The sequence below is a fragment of the Aedes albopictus genome, chromosome 1 (genome assembly GCF_035046485.1).
Source record: "Aedes albopictus strain Foshan chromosome 1, AalbF5, whole genome shotgun sequence".
NCBI classification, from domain to species: domain Eukaryota; kingdom Metazoa; phylum Arthropoda; class Insecta; order Diptera; family Culicidae; genus Aedes; species Aedes albopictus.
Window position 1 is genome coordinate 2923841 of NC_085136.1, and position 18111 is coordinate 2941951.

Consider the following 18111-nt stretch of genomic DNA (forward strand, 5'->3'; position numbering starts at 1 on the left):
CATGTATAGGTTCAAAATAAGAAATTTTATAGTTATATAACTTGCGAGAGCCTTGTTTAGAACAAAGTAAAATAAACATGATCTCATAACAAACTGTATTTGCTACGTAATGACTGACAGAAAAAAATATATAAAAAATATATTTATATTTGTAACTTCAACAAGCTGGAAAATTATTTTCAGATGATGTTGTTATTTTATAAAATAAATTAATGAAACAAATTAGTGAAACATATGATTCTACTCATCCATAATTCAACCGCCACTGTATTGAATTGAAATAGAATAAAATATGCAGATTGAATCAACCAAATGAAGCATTTTTTTTCTGAATTGTCTATTTTTTCCAAATTGAAATGAGAGCAATATAGCAACTTTTATATTTGGCTTAAAGTGACGTTCAAAAGTTGAACTTTCAATATTTACCTTATTGAATAACTGATCTTATGACAAGCTACTTGATGTTTATGTTCTACAATTGTCATATAAAAATATTGCAAACGTGATTAAATGAAAAATATTTTTTGTTATTTGTTATCGATCAACACAATTACAACTGGAAATTAACACGACATGTTTTCTGTATCGCTTATAATACACTTAAAACACATCTTTGGAAATATTGTTGCCCAAAGATGTTTTCTGTGTTGCTTGAGACGTGATGCTCCAGTGCGAGCTAACCCATCACAGCCAATTCATTTCCAGCGATGGAAGAATGGCCAGGTACCCATACAAGGTGAACAGCGTATGCTGAATGCTGCTCCTCGATTTGAGTTCGACAAGCGATAACTATCTTCGACCTAGAGTTGGCCGAAGCAAGTGCTTTAATAGCAGCCTGGCTATCTGAACAAAAGTATATTACTTTGCCCATTACGTGCTGCTGAAGTGTCGATAGCACTCCGCACATAAGAGCAAAGATTTTGGTCTGAAAAACGGTGCAGTGTCTACCAAGTGAGTAAGACTGAAACAGCCTTAGCTCACGAGAATAAACACCACCACCTGCTCGACTTTCGAGAAGAGAGCCATCAGTGTAACATACGATGCCGTCTGAAATACTTCTTTCCAGATATCCAGATGTCCACTCTTCCCGGGAAGGGAATTTCGCCAAATGTGGAAACAACGAGGAGTTTCCTCTAGTAGACCGAGTACCCGTAGGTGTTGAAGATCGAAAAAAAAGTTAAGAATGATGCTGGGATACTCTTTAAAATGAATGCTTATTGTGTTTTTATATGTAATTTACAAACGATGAGCATAATAAAACTATTCAAATTTATTTTTTCTTTGATTTTTGAAATGTAGACAAACCAAGAAAGACATTGATACCATGCACATAGTAATCAGAAGCATATTGCCATGGTTGAGCTCACGCCCATAGTAAAATTAACTGTGAAATGTGGTTCAAGAATACTATGAAACGTAAATAAAAATTGACATGGTATATTCAACCCCGCATATGGTAGTTTCTCCAGTTCCTAGTTAGCCTAGTGGTTAAGGCTATGGATCGCCAATCCGGAGACGGCGGGTTCGATTCCCGTTCCGATCGGGAAAATTTTCTCGACTCCCTGGGCATAGTGTATCATTGTCCTTGCCTCACAAGATACAAATTCATGCAATGGTAGGCAAAGAAAGCCCTCCAATTAATAAATGTGGAAGTGCTCAAAGAACACTAAGTTGGAGAGAGGCAGGCCAAGTTCCAGTGAGAAAGTAGAGCCATACAGAAGAAGAAGAAGATATGGTAGTTTCAATAATAAATCATGGTCTACCAAAATCAAGTAGTAAAAATGTTTTAATTTCACCCATGATACGGTCAGAATTACCATGTCCTTTTTTTTCAGTGTATCAGTGCAATAAAAATTAAAATTAGTTTTGTGAAAAGTTTTTCGTGTAATATCAAAACATAAATGAAACGAGATCATTTCCCTTATGCTGTTGGCGTATAATTATTATGCATGATTTGGTAAAAGTTTTAAAATTACTTGAAAACCTAATACTGTAAAATGAGTACAAAATTTGAAATAAAACAAATTTTAGATTGTCGGGGCCCGTGGCGCAGTGGTCCACATGTTCGCTTCATAAGCGGATGGTCATGGGTTCGATCCCAGCCCCGGCACTTGCAATTTTTCGTCAGTTGCTCTTTCCCCCGAGAGCAACTGACACCTGACCCTCTTCGGAGCATATAGCTCTAACGGACCCGGAATTTGGATATCGGCGAACCGCAACTCATAATGGACGACCCCCAATTGGACTGGAAAAGAACAGCAGCCACACATCAGCATCGTCGTGCTCATTATTCTACCGTGGACAGGGTAGAAAAGTTGAAGCAGACAAGGTATCAGTTCGATATAGTTGAATTAGAATAGAATACATGTAGGCGCTATACAAAGTGTAAGTGCAGCGTCCAATTGGAATCGCTCACGTAGTGCCCTAGTGGACAAAAGAGCCGTAAATTAGGTTAAGTGATTAAAAATTTAAAAAAAAAATTAGATGAACTGATAACAAAATATATAATGAATTTGCTGCTGATTGCTAATCATGTTTTCAATTTGCTATTATTTTGTTGTTGGACTTTGCTCGCTAAGTGCGAGTAGAAAAGCCAACAGCATTTTTATAGTTAAAAAGATAAGTTTGTTCTGAATGCTATCGAACTCGATGTAGTTCTTATTTGTAGTGCAGTGGAAAATCTATCCTCAATTGTTTGTCGGGTCCATTTCTGACATGTGCTGGTATGGCATTTCGGATATAATAAATAATACATAATTTAAAGTAAATTTTCTTTAATGTCTTTGCATATCAAAGTTATCATGAATATAACAATAATCTTTTGATAGTTACCTTTTCCTTATGTAAAACCTAGTTTTTATTTACTATATATAGAGGAACATTCGATGTATTTTTTTGTAGATTTGAGACCTATGCTATTTATGAAGTACAGTTTCGCTTACATTTACGATTTGAAAGCATTTTTCATGTATTTACATTTTCATCTGCCTTATTATATAATCTTTTTGCTTTAGTTGGAGAGACTTTGGTTGACAACTAATATCCGCTCACTTTAACATATTTACATAAAGAATGGGACTTACTACGGCATAGGTTAGACCTTCGAACTGACTGTTTGTACAAAATTAAATACGTACTACAAATTACTTTTTGGTATTTTGTTAAGCCTTGAGAGCATACAATTTCAACATAGTGTGCAAAATACAATATTCTAAAATAACTCATTGTGAATATTGAATAACCTGTAGGTTATACAAAGTGTAACATTTTACAAAAAAGGTGAACTATTGATAACAAATTCAAAATCAAATGTATAAATCATATGAGTGTTTTAGCGCAATGGACTACACTATCGAATTACTTGTTCATCATATTCTGCTCAACAGAGAATCTGTTGATCTTCAATATTTATCTTTTTAATAAACAGAACGTTACTGTATATTACATATATAATCAAATATAAATGTTGCATTGCATATAAAATTCATTTTATTTGGACGCTTTTAACAAAAACAGGGTTTTCAAATATCATTTAATGCTCGCATGACCGCGGTGCATATAATAATTAAGTTGTTGAGCTTTTTTGACAGATTAAACTGGTACAGAGCAAAAGTACTCTAATTGATCTTATGACAGTTGATGGGCTTTACTTGTCCATTGCATACACTTCAAAAAAAAAAATGCTGAAAATCAATATTCTTAATGTTTTGTTTCTACTTAAGTACAAAATGAAAATATAATGGGCTGAACAGTACTGTTTTGTTTTGGAGTTTACCTAAACAGTTGACGACTCTCGACTGTTGTCATTGCTATCACCGGCAGATTTCATACTGCTTCCGTCCATAGAAACACTTGCAACGTGTTTTGGAGAGGAACATTGAGTCTCATGAGGCACTAATCCTTCCTTTATTCTTTTTTTCTGCTTCATTCGTCGATTTTGAAACCATATTTTGACCTAAAAATAAAAGAATAAATTAATCATATTGCATTAGATTTAGTAAGTGGAAATTTTTCCACTTTTTTATACATTTTCCCGCCCGGTGGCACCACAAAACGCCTTGCAACAAGTATCTTCGATTTCGAAGATCGGTTTCACAGGACCACTAGCAGGAGCTCCTAGAACTCGGCGCGAAGGCTGAGATACACCGTCGAATACGGAGAGACAGCGGTTGAAAAAACAGCAGACTACGAAAGAATCGCGTGGACGCGTTCTAACAACACGTACAACACGTACTTTCATGGGAACCAGTGGACAGTACGACCTACAGAAGCGACCGAGAATCTCACCGCATCCCGCAACGGCTTCGTTCCGCGAGCCAAAATATGCAGGGAACGGAGGCCTTTTGACAGCCGGACGTGAGGTGATCAAAAGGTGGAAGCAGCACTTCGACGAGCACCTGAATGGCGTGAAGGACGTAGGCACGGGAGAACACGACAGCGGAGGGAACGACTATGCCAATGCAGCAGAGGATGGAAATGAGCCAACTCCCACGCTAAGGAAAGTTAAGGATGCCATCCACCAGCACAAAACCAATAAAGCAGCTGGAAAGGATGGTATCGCAGCTGAGCTCATCAAGATGGGCCCAGAAAAGTTGGCCTCCTGTCTGCACCGATTGGTAGTCTGGATCTGGGAAACCGAAAAACTACCGGAAGAGTGGAAGGAAGGAGTAATCTGCCCATTCACAAGAAAGGCGACCATTTGGAATGTAAGAACTTCAGAGCGATCACCATTTTGAATGCTATCGCTAAGTGCTACCCCATATCATCTTCCGTCGTCTGTCACTTACAACTAATGAGTTCATGGGAAATTATCAAGCCGACTTTATCGACAGTCGGTCGACATTTTCACCGTATGGCAAATCCTCCTAGATTTTCACCGTATAACAAATCCTCCAGATATGCCGTGAATACCAGGTCCCAACGCATCACCTGTTCATTGACTTCAAAGCGCATACAGTACCTAGTACTGTCCCAAGTAACACAATTTGTTATAATTCTGTATATAATACATGTTTCATACAAACGTCCATGTTTTGTTTCAAATATGGGAAACGTATTTTCATACATTTATATAACCGAAAAAGCGCAAAAAATGGCGGCTTATAAAACATCTTTGATGTTACTGAAGATGTTTTTCAATACTTTATTATAACATAAAATTATGTATCGAATATGTTCTCAGCAACATCATAACAACTTACTTATTGCTGGCACGAAATTAATATTTATTAGCCACATACAGCAAATAAATATGGCATCTATTATAAATGCAGTATTTAGTGATGGCTCAAATTAATTATCGGGTCTTACATTTCGTTTGTAATTTACCATCTCGATGTCTTGGCTTTAAGTCATAGTAATTTCATGTGCCGTTCAAAATTTATGGTGAAATAAGCACTTTTTCTCGTCATAAATTCATTCGCTTTCCATCGGATTTGAAATAAGAAGGAAGTTTTTTGACATCTCTGTGGTTTGTAAGAAATTTTCAAACACATTTTCAGACATGCCACATGGTGGCTTCTTGTCATAGTACCGTCAGAATGTTTTGGGATGTTATTTCAATTATGATGTATAAATGATGTTCTTTTAGACTGTAGAATTTGTCTTCGTTATCAATAAGGAAATTATATTATTTCATTACATATTTAAAATGTTCCAGATGGATAATTATTTGCAGAAATATCAGTAGATTAACAAACGGCTATATATAAATTGATAGTGTGAAACTTTTGAGCAGGCACTGTAATTGGTCTGGCCTGATATACGGAAAAACTCAAAGTTTTAGAAATACGTTCAAATTACGACTATTATACATCTCAATAACATGTTTGTCGAATACCACTAGAATCGAATGAAATACATTGAAAAAACATCATAGCAACGTATTTTGAACATATACTTCTCAATAGCATACGACGTTGTCATGTTTGGTTTTGGATGACCTGTTTTGAACATAGGTATAACAATAACAAAGTTTGAGTGCGTTTCCTAGAATGAATACCAATTAATTGTTTTAGTATGTTTCGCGGGATCAAAAATAGTGTAAAAACTGTGCTGGTAAGTGAGATTTAGCCGCCACGTAAGTACCCCCAGTGATTTTTAGGTGATGGGAGGCCTGCCATGCAAATAAATTTGAATGGTGGCGCCCATCTTTCGAGCTATGGTGACTGTGGTCTGCTTGGTGGTCTGCGCCAAGTTTTCTAGAGTCTATTAACATACCCATTTGTAACCCCGTTAAGCATACTTCTAGCGGGATCAAACCGCAAAGCATAAAATTAAAGTTGCTATCGTATTTGGATTGCCTTGAATTTTTAAGTGAAAGAGATGTTTCTTAACTAGTGATCACGTATTTAGTACGTGAAAACAACGTTTAAATAACATGTTTGAGCTCAAAGGTTATTACTATGTGCTACTGATGTTATACATATCATCTTCAATTGAAGCAAAACGATGACACAAATATCTTGTGTAACCAACGTTGAATTTACGTTATTTCAACTTTAGTGAGGATGATAACATTTTTCAGTAACTTGTTATTGCCAAACACAGTTATAACATGATTTCAACATAATATGTGTACAAATACGATTATAGTACTATACTACAACGTCTTTTTTGAAGTTTATTCTCAAAGATGTTTTCTGTGTTACTTGGGGTGACGATAGACAGGGATATCTTCGAGGTGGTTCGTCTATCCTGGATCCTCACTGACGGTGATAACAATGCTAGCCGTGAAATACAAAGGCGCATCAACAGTGAATGTTGTGCCTACTACGGGCTCCAGAAGAAGCTTTGGTCTAAACCGATTCACACGCGCACAAAATGCACCATGTACAAAACGCGAATAAGACCGGTGGTTCTCTACGGACATCATGCTCGAGGAGGACCTGCAAACACTCGGAGTTTTCGAGCGACGCGCGCTGAGGACGATCTTCGGCGGTGTGCAGGAGAATGGGCGACAAACATATCTAAAGATCCAATCTGCAAAAGAGAGGCTCTCTTTGTTCCGATTCTCTTTAACCGTTATGTGTCCGACAAATTTTTTGCTATTTTCTACACCGTGCTTTTCAAATGGGCGCTGGGTACCCGGGTACCCTGTCGGCCACATAAGGGTTAAATTGTTACGATGTCACAGTGGACATTTTGACAATTAGTGATGTGTAGATCGGAAAATGATTGTTTAATCTACCTTCCGACGCAAGAAGTAAATCAAAATTCATAAATATAAGCACATTATAATCGAAAGAGAGCAGACTTAAAGAGAGTCTCTCATCTGCACTTAGGACCTATAGAAATGTTCGGCCTGAATAGTGTGTGGCGGAAAAGGATGAATCACGAGAATGCCGCACAACAACCCTGCAAAGTTGGTGTTCGCACCAGATACGGTTGGCACAAGAAGGCGTGGAGCGGAGAGAGCACGATGGACGGACCAGATGGAGCGTGACTTGGCGAGCATTGGGCGTGACCGAGGATGGAGAGCGACAGGCATGAACCGTGTATTATGGAGAAATATTGTAGATTCAGTTTCATCTCGAATGTGATGTAATCTATATATATATATATAAATGAGTTTGAAGTTTCTTTGAGGCAACAAAACTCAAGAACAGATGAACCGATCAGCATGACTCTTGCACGGTTTGGTTTGTATTCGTGGTGGCTGTGTTTATATGTACAAAAAGTTACGAAAATGCACTAAAAAAGTAAGAAAATTAATAAATTATTGATTTTTCATGAGCTGGGAAGAAAATCAACACGAATGAAATGAAACCAATCTAGAGTGATGTGCTGTTATAATATCAACAGTTGTCAAACCACCAAGCTTGGCAATACAAAGTTTGCCGGGACAGCTAGTACTAAATAAATGAATGAACGAAAACCCTTTATAATATTATATAAGCTCTTTACAGGTATTAATATAAATGCTTTTGATAAAAATACAAAAAATGCTGTTTATTTGTATGCTCGCTATACAAAATTGTACCCATACTTTCTGGGACACCCTATACATAGTCTGATGTTATTCGCTGACAAAACCAAATGATTTTGATATAGGAATCCGAATGAAATTTTCGACTCGATCGAGTACTTATTATGTAGACGATAATTTATAATTGAAATATTTACCTGCGTTTCATTGAGGTGTAGTGAATTTGCAATTTCAATCCTCCTCGCTCGGGTTAAGTATTTATTGAAGTGGAACTCTTTCTCCAGCTCTGTAAGTTGTTTGTTGGTGAAATTCGTACGTCCCGTACTAGTGCCACTCATCAAAAAGGAAGATTGGTGTTGACCCACAGGTGTTGCTGAAATGTAAAAAAAATGAAATGTTTAACTCTCGAAGATTCAGGCATTGTTCGTCCATAAAAAGTTTCAAAATGTGGTGGTTTATGAATCTTTGATATTAGGGCTTTCGATTAAAAAGTTGAATAGTCTCTAGAATCGGTCATTCTGTCTGGTAGCCATTTTTTGATTCTTGGAAGTTTCTGCTTATATCTATCATTTTAACGTTTGACACACATCGTTAAGTAATATTAACATAACATATATTCCATTTCTGTCCATCAGGGTTGCCAGATCTGTCAAAAGACCCTTAGAAATATATATGAGCCATACAAAATCTGTAAAAGTAATATATATGCAGTCACAAAGCTAAAAGAAATATTTTGCTCCCAAATTGAAAACTGATTTCACTCTTTTTGCCATCTACAAAGGTCAGATAATTTTATTGTTCTTTACTGGCTATACCAGTCGGCTGGTATGTCTGAAATAGACGAAAAAACTCAAATTTGTTTCGAAGACACAGTGTGTGTTTAATTGACAAATTGAGAGATAAATTTGTGAAAAAATTACCACTTACTTTGGTGGAATTCGAACACACGACTGCGTATCGCTAGTCTGGCGTTTTAGTCAACTAAGCCACCGAACAAGTTACGATTCTGTGAAATAGAAGGTCAAAATTTCTGGAATCCAGTTTGACTTTCTATTTCACAGAATCGTAACTTGTTCTGTGGCTTAAAAGCGCCGGACTCTCTATACGGAGTCGTGGGTTCAAAACCCACCAAAACAAGTGGTATTTTTTCACAAACAAGACACACTATGTCTTCGAAAAAAGTTTCTTTTCGTCTATAAAGGTCACTCCTATAGCAAAAATATAAAAATAAGAAACAAAACGAATGGCGCTACAAAATATTAGAGTTAAGAACTAGCTTTAGATTAATCTTTGAACATATGATTAAAACTGAGCTTCAATTCTTTCCTTTGTTGTTATTTAAAATGAAAGCGAGATTTTCGGCCCAAGAGGCTCGGTAAAAATCGTGTAGAAGCTATCGACTAGTAATGCTCAAATTTTGGGGTTTTCCGACCACTGGATCTTTTTTTAATTTTTCTATCCGTGCATTTTAGCTTAGGTTAATATGTTTTCAATGCCTAATATTTCGATGATCTTTGCCATTTTTGTCAATGGAGTTTTTTTTCAAATTATTGGTCGTATTATAGGGTAAGAGTACCTAAGTAAGAATAATCTCACGCTCACATATTCATCCCATTCGAAAACAAGCCACGGTGTGTCTGGTAGAACAAATTTATTACAAAAAAATGGGCATCGCTAATTTTTACGCTACGTGAAAGTTGAAGCTACCAGCTTTCATTCAAGCCCAACATCGAAATATTCCATCGGGGGAACTTTTTCATACAAAAATTGGGTATGTTTGTTAAGTAGAAATAGGGATTAATTTGGAACCGTGCATTTTGTATGGAGAAAAACAGTATTCTGAAAAAGTTGTTCGGGATCCCTCGGTGGATTTTTTTGAGGGACCCTGCAAATGAAAGCTGAAAGCCTCTATTTTTGAATAGCGAAAAATTTGACGATGCCTATTTTTTTGTTATAAACTTTTCCCATACACACGCCGTGAAGCGATTACGCCACCGATTGATGCCGCTCTTTTTGTTTTCATATGTGCTCACTTCTAACAAAAAAGAAAACACAAAAATAACAAACAAAGCAAACAGCGCTTCCATCCTTTGTTTTTAGTAGGATGAAAATAGGAGCCACATGCTTCATAAGGGAACCTATACCCTATATTAAAGTGAATATATAACGAAGCCACACCTCGAATTTTCAAGAGCACAAATCTGAGGAAACAAAAGACGGATTTTGCGCTGAAAAGTTGATCGATTGGTGGGTGACTCGTTGGTCGATCAACTTTTCAGCGCAAACTAACCCTCGGTTCTTCAGATTTGTGCTTTTGAAAATTCGCAGTGTGGCTTCGTTATATGGGCTGCAAAACGGTGAGTCGATAAGGAGAGCGTCCAACATAGCTCTGGTCCTCACAAGTTCCTACCTCACGTTTCCACGGGTCAAGCGATGACAAAGACCGCCAGCTAAGCGTTGTGTGCTTAGCTGGTAGTGCAGCCTGAGCACTGTTGTCCTTCTGACTTCAGCTAGATTGAGGAGGTACGACCCAAGCGTCTGTTCACCAAGGAGGTGCGGCTAAAACAGCGTCTGTTCTGGCATCCAGCGGCTGAGTGAGAAACGCTGCACCACGCCCAACTAGATCCGAGGTGGTAGCCCCATCAGCGTGGTTGTCCCAGTGTTGGTTGGGACGTTAAAACATTAAAGAACTGGCACGATGGCTCTCCGGCGAGACAGGAGTGTTGGCGTAGGCCCAATAAGCCACCCGTAAAAATCCCCATTGCGAATAACATAGGAGAAAATACGACTTGATACAATCGGCAATGACCTACGCGACGAAATAAGTATTACGATTGGAAACTTGGAACATGGAATTGCAAGTCACTAGGTTTCGCAGGATGTGACACGATAATTTACGACGATCTACATCCCCGCAACTTCGACATCGTGGCGTTGCAGGAACTTTGTTGGACTGGATCACCAATGAACTGGGAACAGGATTTATAGTGTTGGGCAAGATGCGAGTTAAGGGCCGTTTTTCATCAACTACAGCATCATTAACGTCCACTGCCCACACGAAGGGAGATCTGATGACGAGAAAGAAGCGTTCTACGCGCAGTTAGAGCAAACATACGATGGTTGCTTACCGCGTGCGCTCGTAACGTAGAAGTGTCTCAAGACTACGCGCAGCAGTTAGCAGTGGCCCTACCAACGGAAGAGCAGCTTGGCGCAACTAAACTTGAAGATGGCTGGATCCGCCATAGGTAGTATCTCGGCTACAGCACTAGGCTTCGCGACTCCGAATCACAGAAAGTGCTGGAACGACGGCGAATGTGAACAGTTGAAAAACGAGAAGAATGCAGCATGGGCGAGAATGCTGCAACACAATACGAGAGCGAATGAGGCACGTTACAGACAGGCGCGGGACAGGCAGAACTCAGTCTTCCGGATGAAGAAGCGCCAGCAGGAAGAACGAGATCGCGAAGCGATGGAAGAGCTGTACCGCGCTAAGGGCACACGGAAGTTCTACGAGAAGCTGAACTGCTCGCGCAGAGGCCTTGTGCCACAAGCCGACATGTGCCGAGATAATCACGGGAATATTCTCACGAGCGAGCGTGAGGTGGTCGAGAGGTGGCGGCAGCATTACGATGAGCACCTCAATGGCGACGTTGCAAGTACCGAAGGTAGCGTGGTAACAGATCTAGGAGTATGTGCACAGAACGAAAGACTTCCGGCCCCAGACTTCCAAGAGATTGAGGAGGAGGTTGCCGGTTGAAAAACAACAAAGCCGCTGGAGCAGATCAACTACCAAGCGAGCTTCTAAAATACGGTGGAGAAGCACTGGCGAGAGAACTACACTGGGTCATTACCAAGATTTGGGAGGAGAAAGTATTACCGGAGGAATGGATGGAAGATATCGTGTGTCCCATCCACAAAAAGGACGACAAGTTGGATTGCGGGAACTACCGCGCGATCACATTACTGAGCGCTGCCTACAAGATACTCTCTCAAATTTTATGCCGCCGTCTATCACCGATTGCAAGAGAGTTCGTGGGACAATATCAGGCTGGATTTATGGGTGAACGTGCTACAACGGACCAGATGTTCGCCATCCGCCAAGTGTTGCAGAAATGCCGCGAATACAACGTGCCCACACATCACTTGTTCATCGATTTCAAATCGGCGTATGATACAATCGATCGAGAACAGCTATGACAGATTATGCACGAATACGGATTCCGGATAAACTTATACGATAGATCAAGGCGACGATGGATCGAGTGATGTGCGTAGTTCGAGTATCAGGGACACTCTTGAGTCTCTTCGAATCTCGCAGAGGGTTACGGCAAGGTGATGGTCTTTCGTGCTTGCTGTTCAACATTGCGTTAGAAGGTGTAATATGGAGAGCGGGGATAAACACGAGTGGAACGAATTTCACGAAGTCCATTCAGTTGCTTGGTTTCGCTGATGATATTGATATTATAGCTCGTAAATTTGAGACGATGGCGGAAACGTACATCCGACTAAAGAGTGAAGCCAGGCGAATCGGATTAGCCATTAATTTGTCGAAGACAAAGTACATGATGGCAAAGGGCTCCAGGGAGGAATTACCACGCCCGCCACCCCGAATTTATATCGAAGGTAATGAAATCGAGGCGATTGAAGAATTCGTGTACTTGGGCTCACTGGTGATCGCCGACAACGACAGCAGAGAAATTCAGAGGCGCATTGTGGCAGGAAATCGTGCTTTCTTTGGACTCCGCAGAACTCTACGATCGAATAAAGTTCGCCGTAACACGAAGTTAACTATCTACAAAACGCTGATTAGACCGGCCGTCCTCTATAGACATGAAACATGGACCCTACGTGCAGAGGACCAACGCGCCCTTGGAGTTTTCGGACGGAAGGTGTTGCGTACCATCTACGGCGGAGTGCAGATGGAAGACGGGACTTGGAGAAGGTGAATGAACCACGAGCTGCATCAGCTGTTGAGTGAACCAACCATCGTCCATACCGCGATAATCGGGAGGCTACGGTGGGCGGGTCACGTCATCAGGATGTCGGATAGCAACCCGACTAAAATGGTTCTCGAGAGTCATCCGACCGATACAAGACGACGTGGAGCGCAGCGAGCTAGGTGGGTCGACCAAGTGGAGGACGATCTGCAGACCCTACGCAGAGTGCGGAACTGGAGACAAACAGCCATGGACCGAGTGGACTGGAGACGGCTACTATGTACAGCAGAGGCCACCCCGGCCTGATCGGTAAGGTAAGTAAGGCTTCGTTATATATTCACCCTCAATCAAACAAATACATCTATAGGTTGGGGATACCCTACTACATATACAATTTGTTTTAACACAATAGCTCAAAATTTATATTTAATTCTACACGCTTTCGTACAGTGTTACAGTGTTAGCTTACAACATTTTTGAACTCAGTAAGTAGATGATCATTTTTGGTGTAGAATCAAGTCCTGAGTTCGAGAATGAGAAGGAATATTACAGTAGAGCGGAAATTGTTTCGACTTTCCATACAAGGTTGCTGATTTGAAATCGATTTTTGTTCTATTTTTAAGCGAAGTCGCTCACTTCACACATCTCATTCTTCGCAATCAATGCTCCGATTTAGCTGTTTTTTTTAACGTAACTCGCCCACATATGATATGTCAAATAAACAATGAGAAAGAATTTTTAAATTGTATTATTTTTTGTTATTGAAAAAATACCCTTTTTCAAATATTTTTGGAAATTTTGCTATAATTTCAGGAGAACGTCCCTAAAACTCGTCAATATATTGAACTTCATCAATCTAACGTAAAATCTGCTCTCAGGTGATCGAATGGTATTATATTCAGCTCTTAATTAATGGAAAAAAATTAAATTGGTTGTTTTGCAAGATATTTGAATGCTAGTTAATTTTAAAAAGTTGTAAAACTCAAAATTGTTCTATTTAATTGTTTTTTGAAGCACGGTTTCGAAATCAGCGCTAAATTGGGCTTCAAAAATTGTGGTTGTTGACAGAAGTTCACGACTTTCGTTTTATTGTGTAAACGAGTGTAATCAATTATTGCCCTAAAGTGAGACATCTTTGCCTAAAGTGAGACAGACAAGTGCGAAAAAAGCGAATTGACAACATATTGTTGGAGACTTAATTTCAACGTCATACTAGTAACACTAGTTTACCAAATAAAACAAAAGTCGTGAACTTCTATGTGATAAGGATATGGAAGGACGACTACTAGCTTGGACGGTATAATACAAACTGATTTATTAGACTCTAAGTTTTACAGACTACTATGCTTATATGCTACGGTTGCTTGTATCCTGACACTATGAACAACCAAAATTGTTCATGCACCTCGTGCTGATTTCGAAATCGAGTTCCGTTTTTTTTTTGGGAAAAACAGTTGTTGAATTACAACTGAAAATCGAGCTTTACACTGTTAAAGGTTGAAGAATTCGTCATTGAATTTTCGAAAGCAATTTTTTCGTTTAAAAAACAAATGCTCGTTATAAAATGTATTCATTGTGCTTTTTTTTCAGGTTGAGAATGTAATGCAGTGAATACATTTTCATTATAACCGTTTATGTTTCAAAAGAGAAAACTGCTTTCGAAATTTTAATGATGCCGATGATAACAATGATGGATTCTTGACCCTTAAACGATTGGAATTAACTGAAAATCGAGTATATTTGCTTTGTGATAAACCTATAGCAACTTTTTTGGTATTAAATGAAAACTGAATATAATATCTTTTGATCTTCTGAACACAGTATTTGCGTCATATTGATAAAAGTCGTAATACAGTCAGGTTTTTTTTACGCGGGGGATACGTACCGCGTAAAAAAAACTCAGTTCAAAATTCGAAAAACCGCGTAAAAAAAGTCTCACCACTTCTCGACGAATCATGCAAAAATAAGACGATGATTTTTTTTTGTATGGAGTTTTCATTTACGCGGCCGCGTAAATGAAAACCGCGTAAAAAAAGACCTGACTGTATAAGTGATTTTATTGAATAATTGCTTTAATTTTTTGCAAAATGATTTTCTGACGAAGAACATACAATTGAACAATTCTTTCTCAACGTTCATTTGAAATATAATAAGGGAATTAACTTAGCAGCGTAAACCGTGATTTTTGCCTCCTTCGCGTTTTAGAACTCAGGGCAAGACTATACACTTAAAATTATCAACAGCTTGCCGAGTTAAAAAATGCTGTAAACTAATGGAAATAGGGGAACTTACGTATTTTCGGCAGTTTTGTTCTCTTCGTCATGGGGGGTTTTTTAAAACCTGTTGTTCTCAGAGTTGGCCTCAAATCCTTCCCAATCAAGCTGAATTATATGCCCGAATTTCAGGCGATTTACTACACAAAAACCCCGCATGACGAAGAGAACAAACCTGCCGATAATACCCTTTGTCACCCTAGATGTAAATATATTTTTTTAAGCCGAAAAGTACTGAAAGTTTTATTAATTTCATATGATTTAAAAATAATATATGCAAAACTTACCCAAACTTTGTTCCGCTAGCCCTCTCAAAGGATCAATTACATGATGACTTATGTGGTATTCTGAAACAACCTGTGGTGTTGCTTTTTGAACTGGAAATAAAAAAAAATGTTAGTTGACGTTCATAAAAATAATTAATAAAAATAGAATGTTGTTGCACAATATTACAGCAAAGCAGTATACAATTTTGATGAAATATAGCGCAAGTTCTAATTATTGAATAAAATGGTCCAAAATATTATAACCAATCACAATGATTAAGACCTCAAAAAGAACCGAAAAAACCATGATCTGGTGAATTATGTTTGAAACAAGTTTTATATATAAATGATTATAGTATGATCCACCCTATAGTAATCCTTTTGTATATCTATTGGGGCAGTTATGCGTGGATCGACTGTATAGATTTATTTATTTAACTGTTAATCGTATTGCAAAATTTCACATCAAAGCATTTCAAAGAATACAGAAATACAATTCAAATATTGCTACTCCCAGTTCTGCAATGAAAGGATCAAAGTTCATTCATTCACATTATTATAGAAGTAAGCAGTGTTTCTATATTTCACACTGTATTCGGTAGCTATTTCTCGTTATCTTGACACCGTGTCAGTCTGAATGAAAGCGGATCGATGGTTTCTATTTCGTTTGGGCGATTTTTTCGTGGTGACTGTAGTTATCAGACACTGATCAAATATTTGGTAAGGTTTATTATGTTTTTGAACGTAAAACGATTTCGTGTATGAAGCAAGCTGAGTTTCTCGTCACTTCGAAGCTTACATTTGCTTTCTGATAAGCGTTTGCTACTGTACTTGCACTATACGTATAATCATGAATTGAGTGACGATATTACTAATATTTCTTCTTTCATTCGCCTTTCGTTGCTTTGGCTCAGTTGACGCGCGTATCTCGTACTCTCAAGACCGTTCAACCGAAATATGCCTGCATCATCTTGAACAGTGAATGTTATCGAATTATGAAAAAATGTACGGAAATGGCTTCATTCCATACTTCTGTGGTTTCAGTTTAATATGTATGTGATTAACATAATTGAAAACTGTTTAATTTGAGATCCAATCGTGTGCTAAACTTCTTGTCCTGCTAGGTGCTTGAATGTGGAAGACTAATAAGTTTTTTTATGCAACGAGTTGCAAAAGATGCTTCTAGTTGGTTCCAGTAGCAAATTGCATACACAAGATTGATTTATGTTGTTCAAGTCCCACGTTCGATTTTCCAAAACTCTCAATTTTTGCCTTGTAAACCTGCCTTCGGTGAAAACAAACAGAACAAAACTTTGTAAGACGGCCAAAATCAGACCTTCCGTTCGTAAGTTATGCCACTGCATGCCCAAGTAACATTTTGTGAGTCAAATAGATTAGAAGAGAGTTTTAGAACCATCATAAAACCAAACCCCTCTTCGCATGTCAGTCATGTTGCTTTTCAAAGCGCCTACTTTTTGTACTATAACTCCAATTATTTTCAAAAAAAAAATTCACTTCATACATACACTTTTCGTGGCATATTAAGCTGTGACATGAGGCGGGAAAGATTAAAATTTGTTTAAAATAACCTCGTGAATGAGTGACAAAAATAAGATTCGCATTAGAAACAACATGGGACTGGCATGTGAAGTGTGCACTTCCATCAAATATTTGAACATAAAACTCAACATGACCAGAAGAAATGAAGTACAGTTCCATGTCATTTTTTTATTTTTTTTATTAACGTGTATAAACTATCGCTAAATTTACATTTTTTAAATTAGGGTTATGAAAAATTGAAGTAGAGTAAGAACAAAGTCAGAAGTCCTAAATTTGGCTTCCTAAAAATAAGTAGCACTCCGCTGAACCCTCATTTTTTTTTTTAATTTATTAATCTATTATTTGTATCTATCAAACCTGGAAGTCATTTCTGTTCTGACCAATGGCGATTTTGTGGAATTTTGTGAAAAATGCCTACTGGTAATTTTGGTGATATATTTGGTGTTATAGTCCAATATAGCAGAATCTCTTAAAAAAATGGCACAGCACAAATAAAACGACGTGGATATTATGATGCCTTTCATTTTATGAGAATCTCTGGATATAATCTTAATCATAAAAAGTTGCTAACAATTTTTTTTGAACGTGCAGAATTTTCTTGACCTTTTATGGAAACTCTAAAAACTACGGAATTGACGAAATTTCTGATTATTATATTTTTAAATGATTCTAGGATATCTATGATTTATGATTCTGATTCATATGTTTAAATGTACTCCAGAGTTCCTGGAGTTCTTTGAGGAAAATGTTGAAGCTTTTCCTGAAATATATTCTGAAGTTTATTTTTCAGAAATATCTCTTGCAGGTTCAACATTTTCAAACTAAATTATCATGATTTTCACCAGATACTTCACTAGTATTATTCTACATGAATCTGCGATTATTTTTTTCCAGAAACTCTTTCGTGAATCTCTCAAGTTTTTGATAATTTTATATTAACCTTCCTTTTGCATCACCCTTGTGATCTGCTTGATTACTGTCATGTTTCGGGGTCTCAATGTATCGATAGAGACAGATTCACACTCGTGGTGCCACCAAGAAGCGATACTTTACGTGATCAGAGAATGCGATACGGTTCTGTTTTGTTGTTTTCGATATATTTTAGTTCTATTTGCAGGAAGGAAGTCATACAATTTTCCCTTTCATTT

General features: G+C 37.9%; 1 protein-coding gene across 1 annotated transcript in view; it reads right to left on the minus strand.

Moving 5' to 3' along the window:
- Nucleotides 1-2757: 2757 nt before the first annotated feature.
- Nucleotides 2758-18111, minus strand: part of LOC109409653 (homeotic protein labial) — a 45774-nt gene continuing 30420 nt past the window's right edge. Inside the window, exons 2-4 of the mRNA XM_019683114.3 lie at nt 15425-15514; nt 8125-8300; nt 2758-3955 (exon numbers count right to left, since the gene is read on the minus strand). Of these exons, the coding sequence (XP_019538659.2) occupies nt 3776-3955; nt 8125-8300; nt 15425-15514 (446 nt within the window). The 3' untranslated portion in view covers nt 2758-3775. The remainder of the gene's footprint in view (nt 3956-8124; nt 8301-15424; nt 15515-18111) is intronic.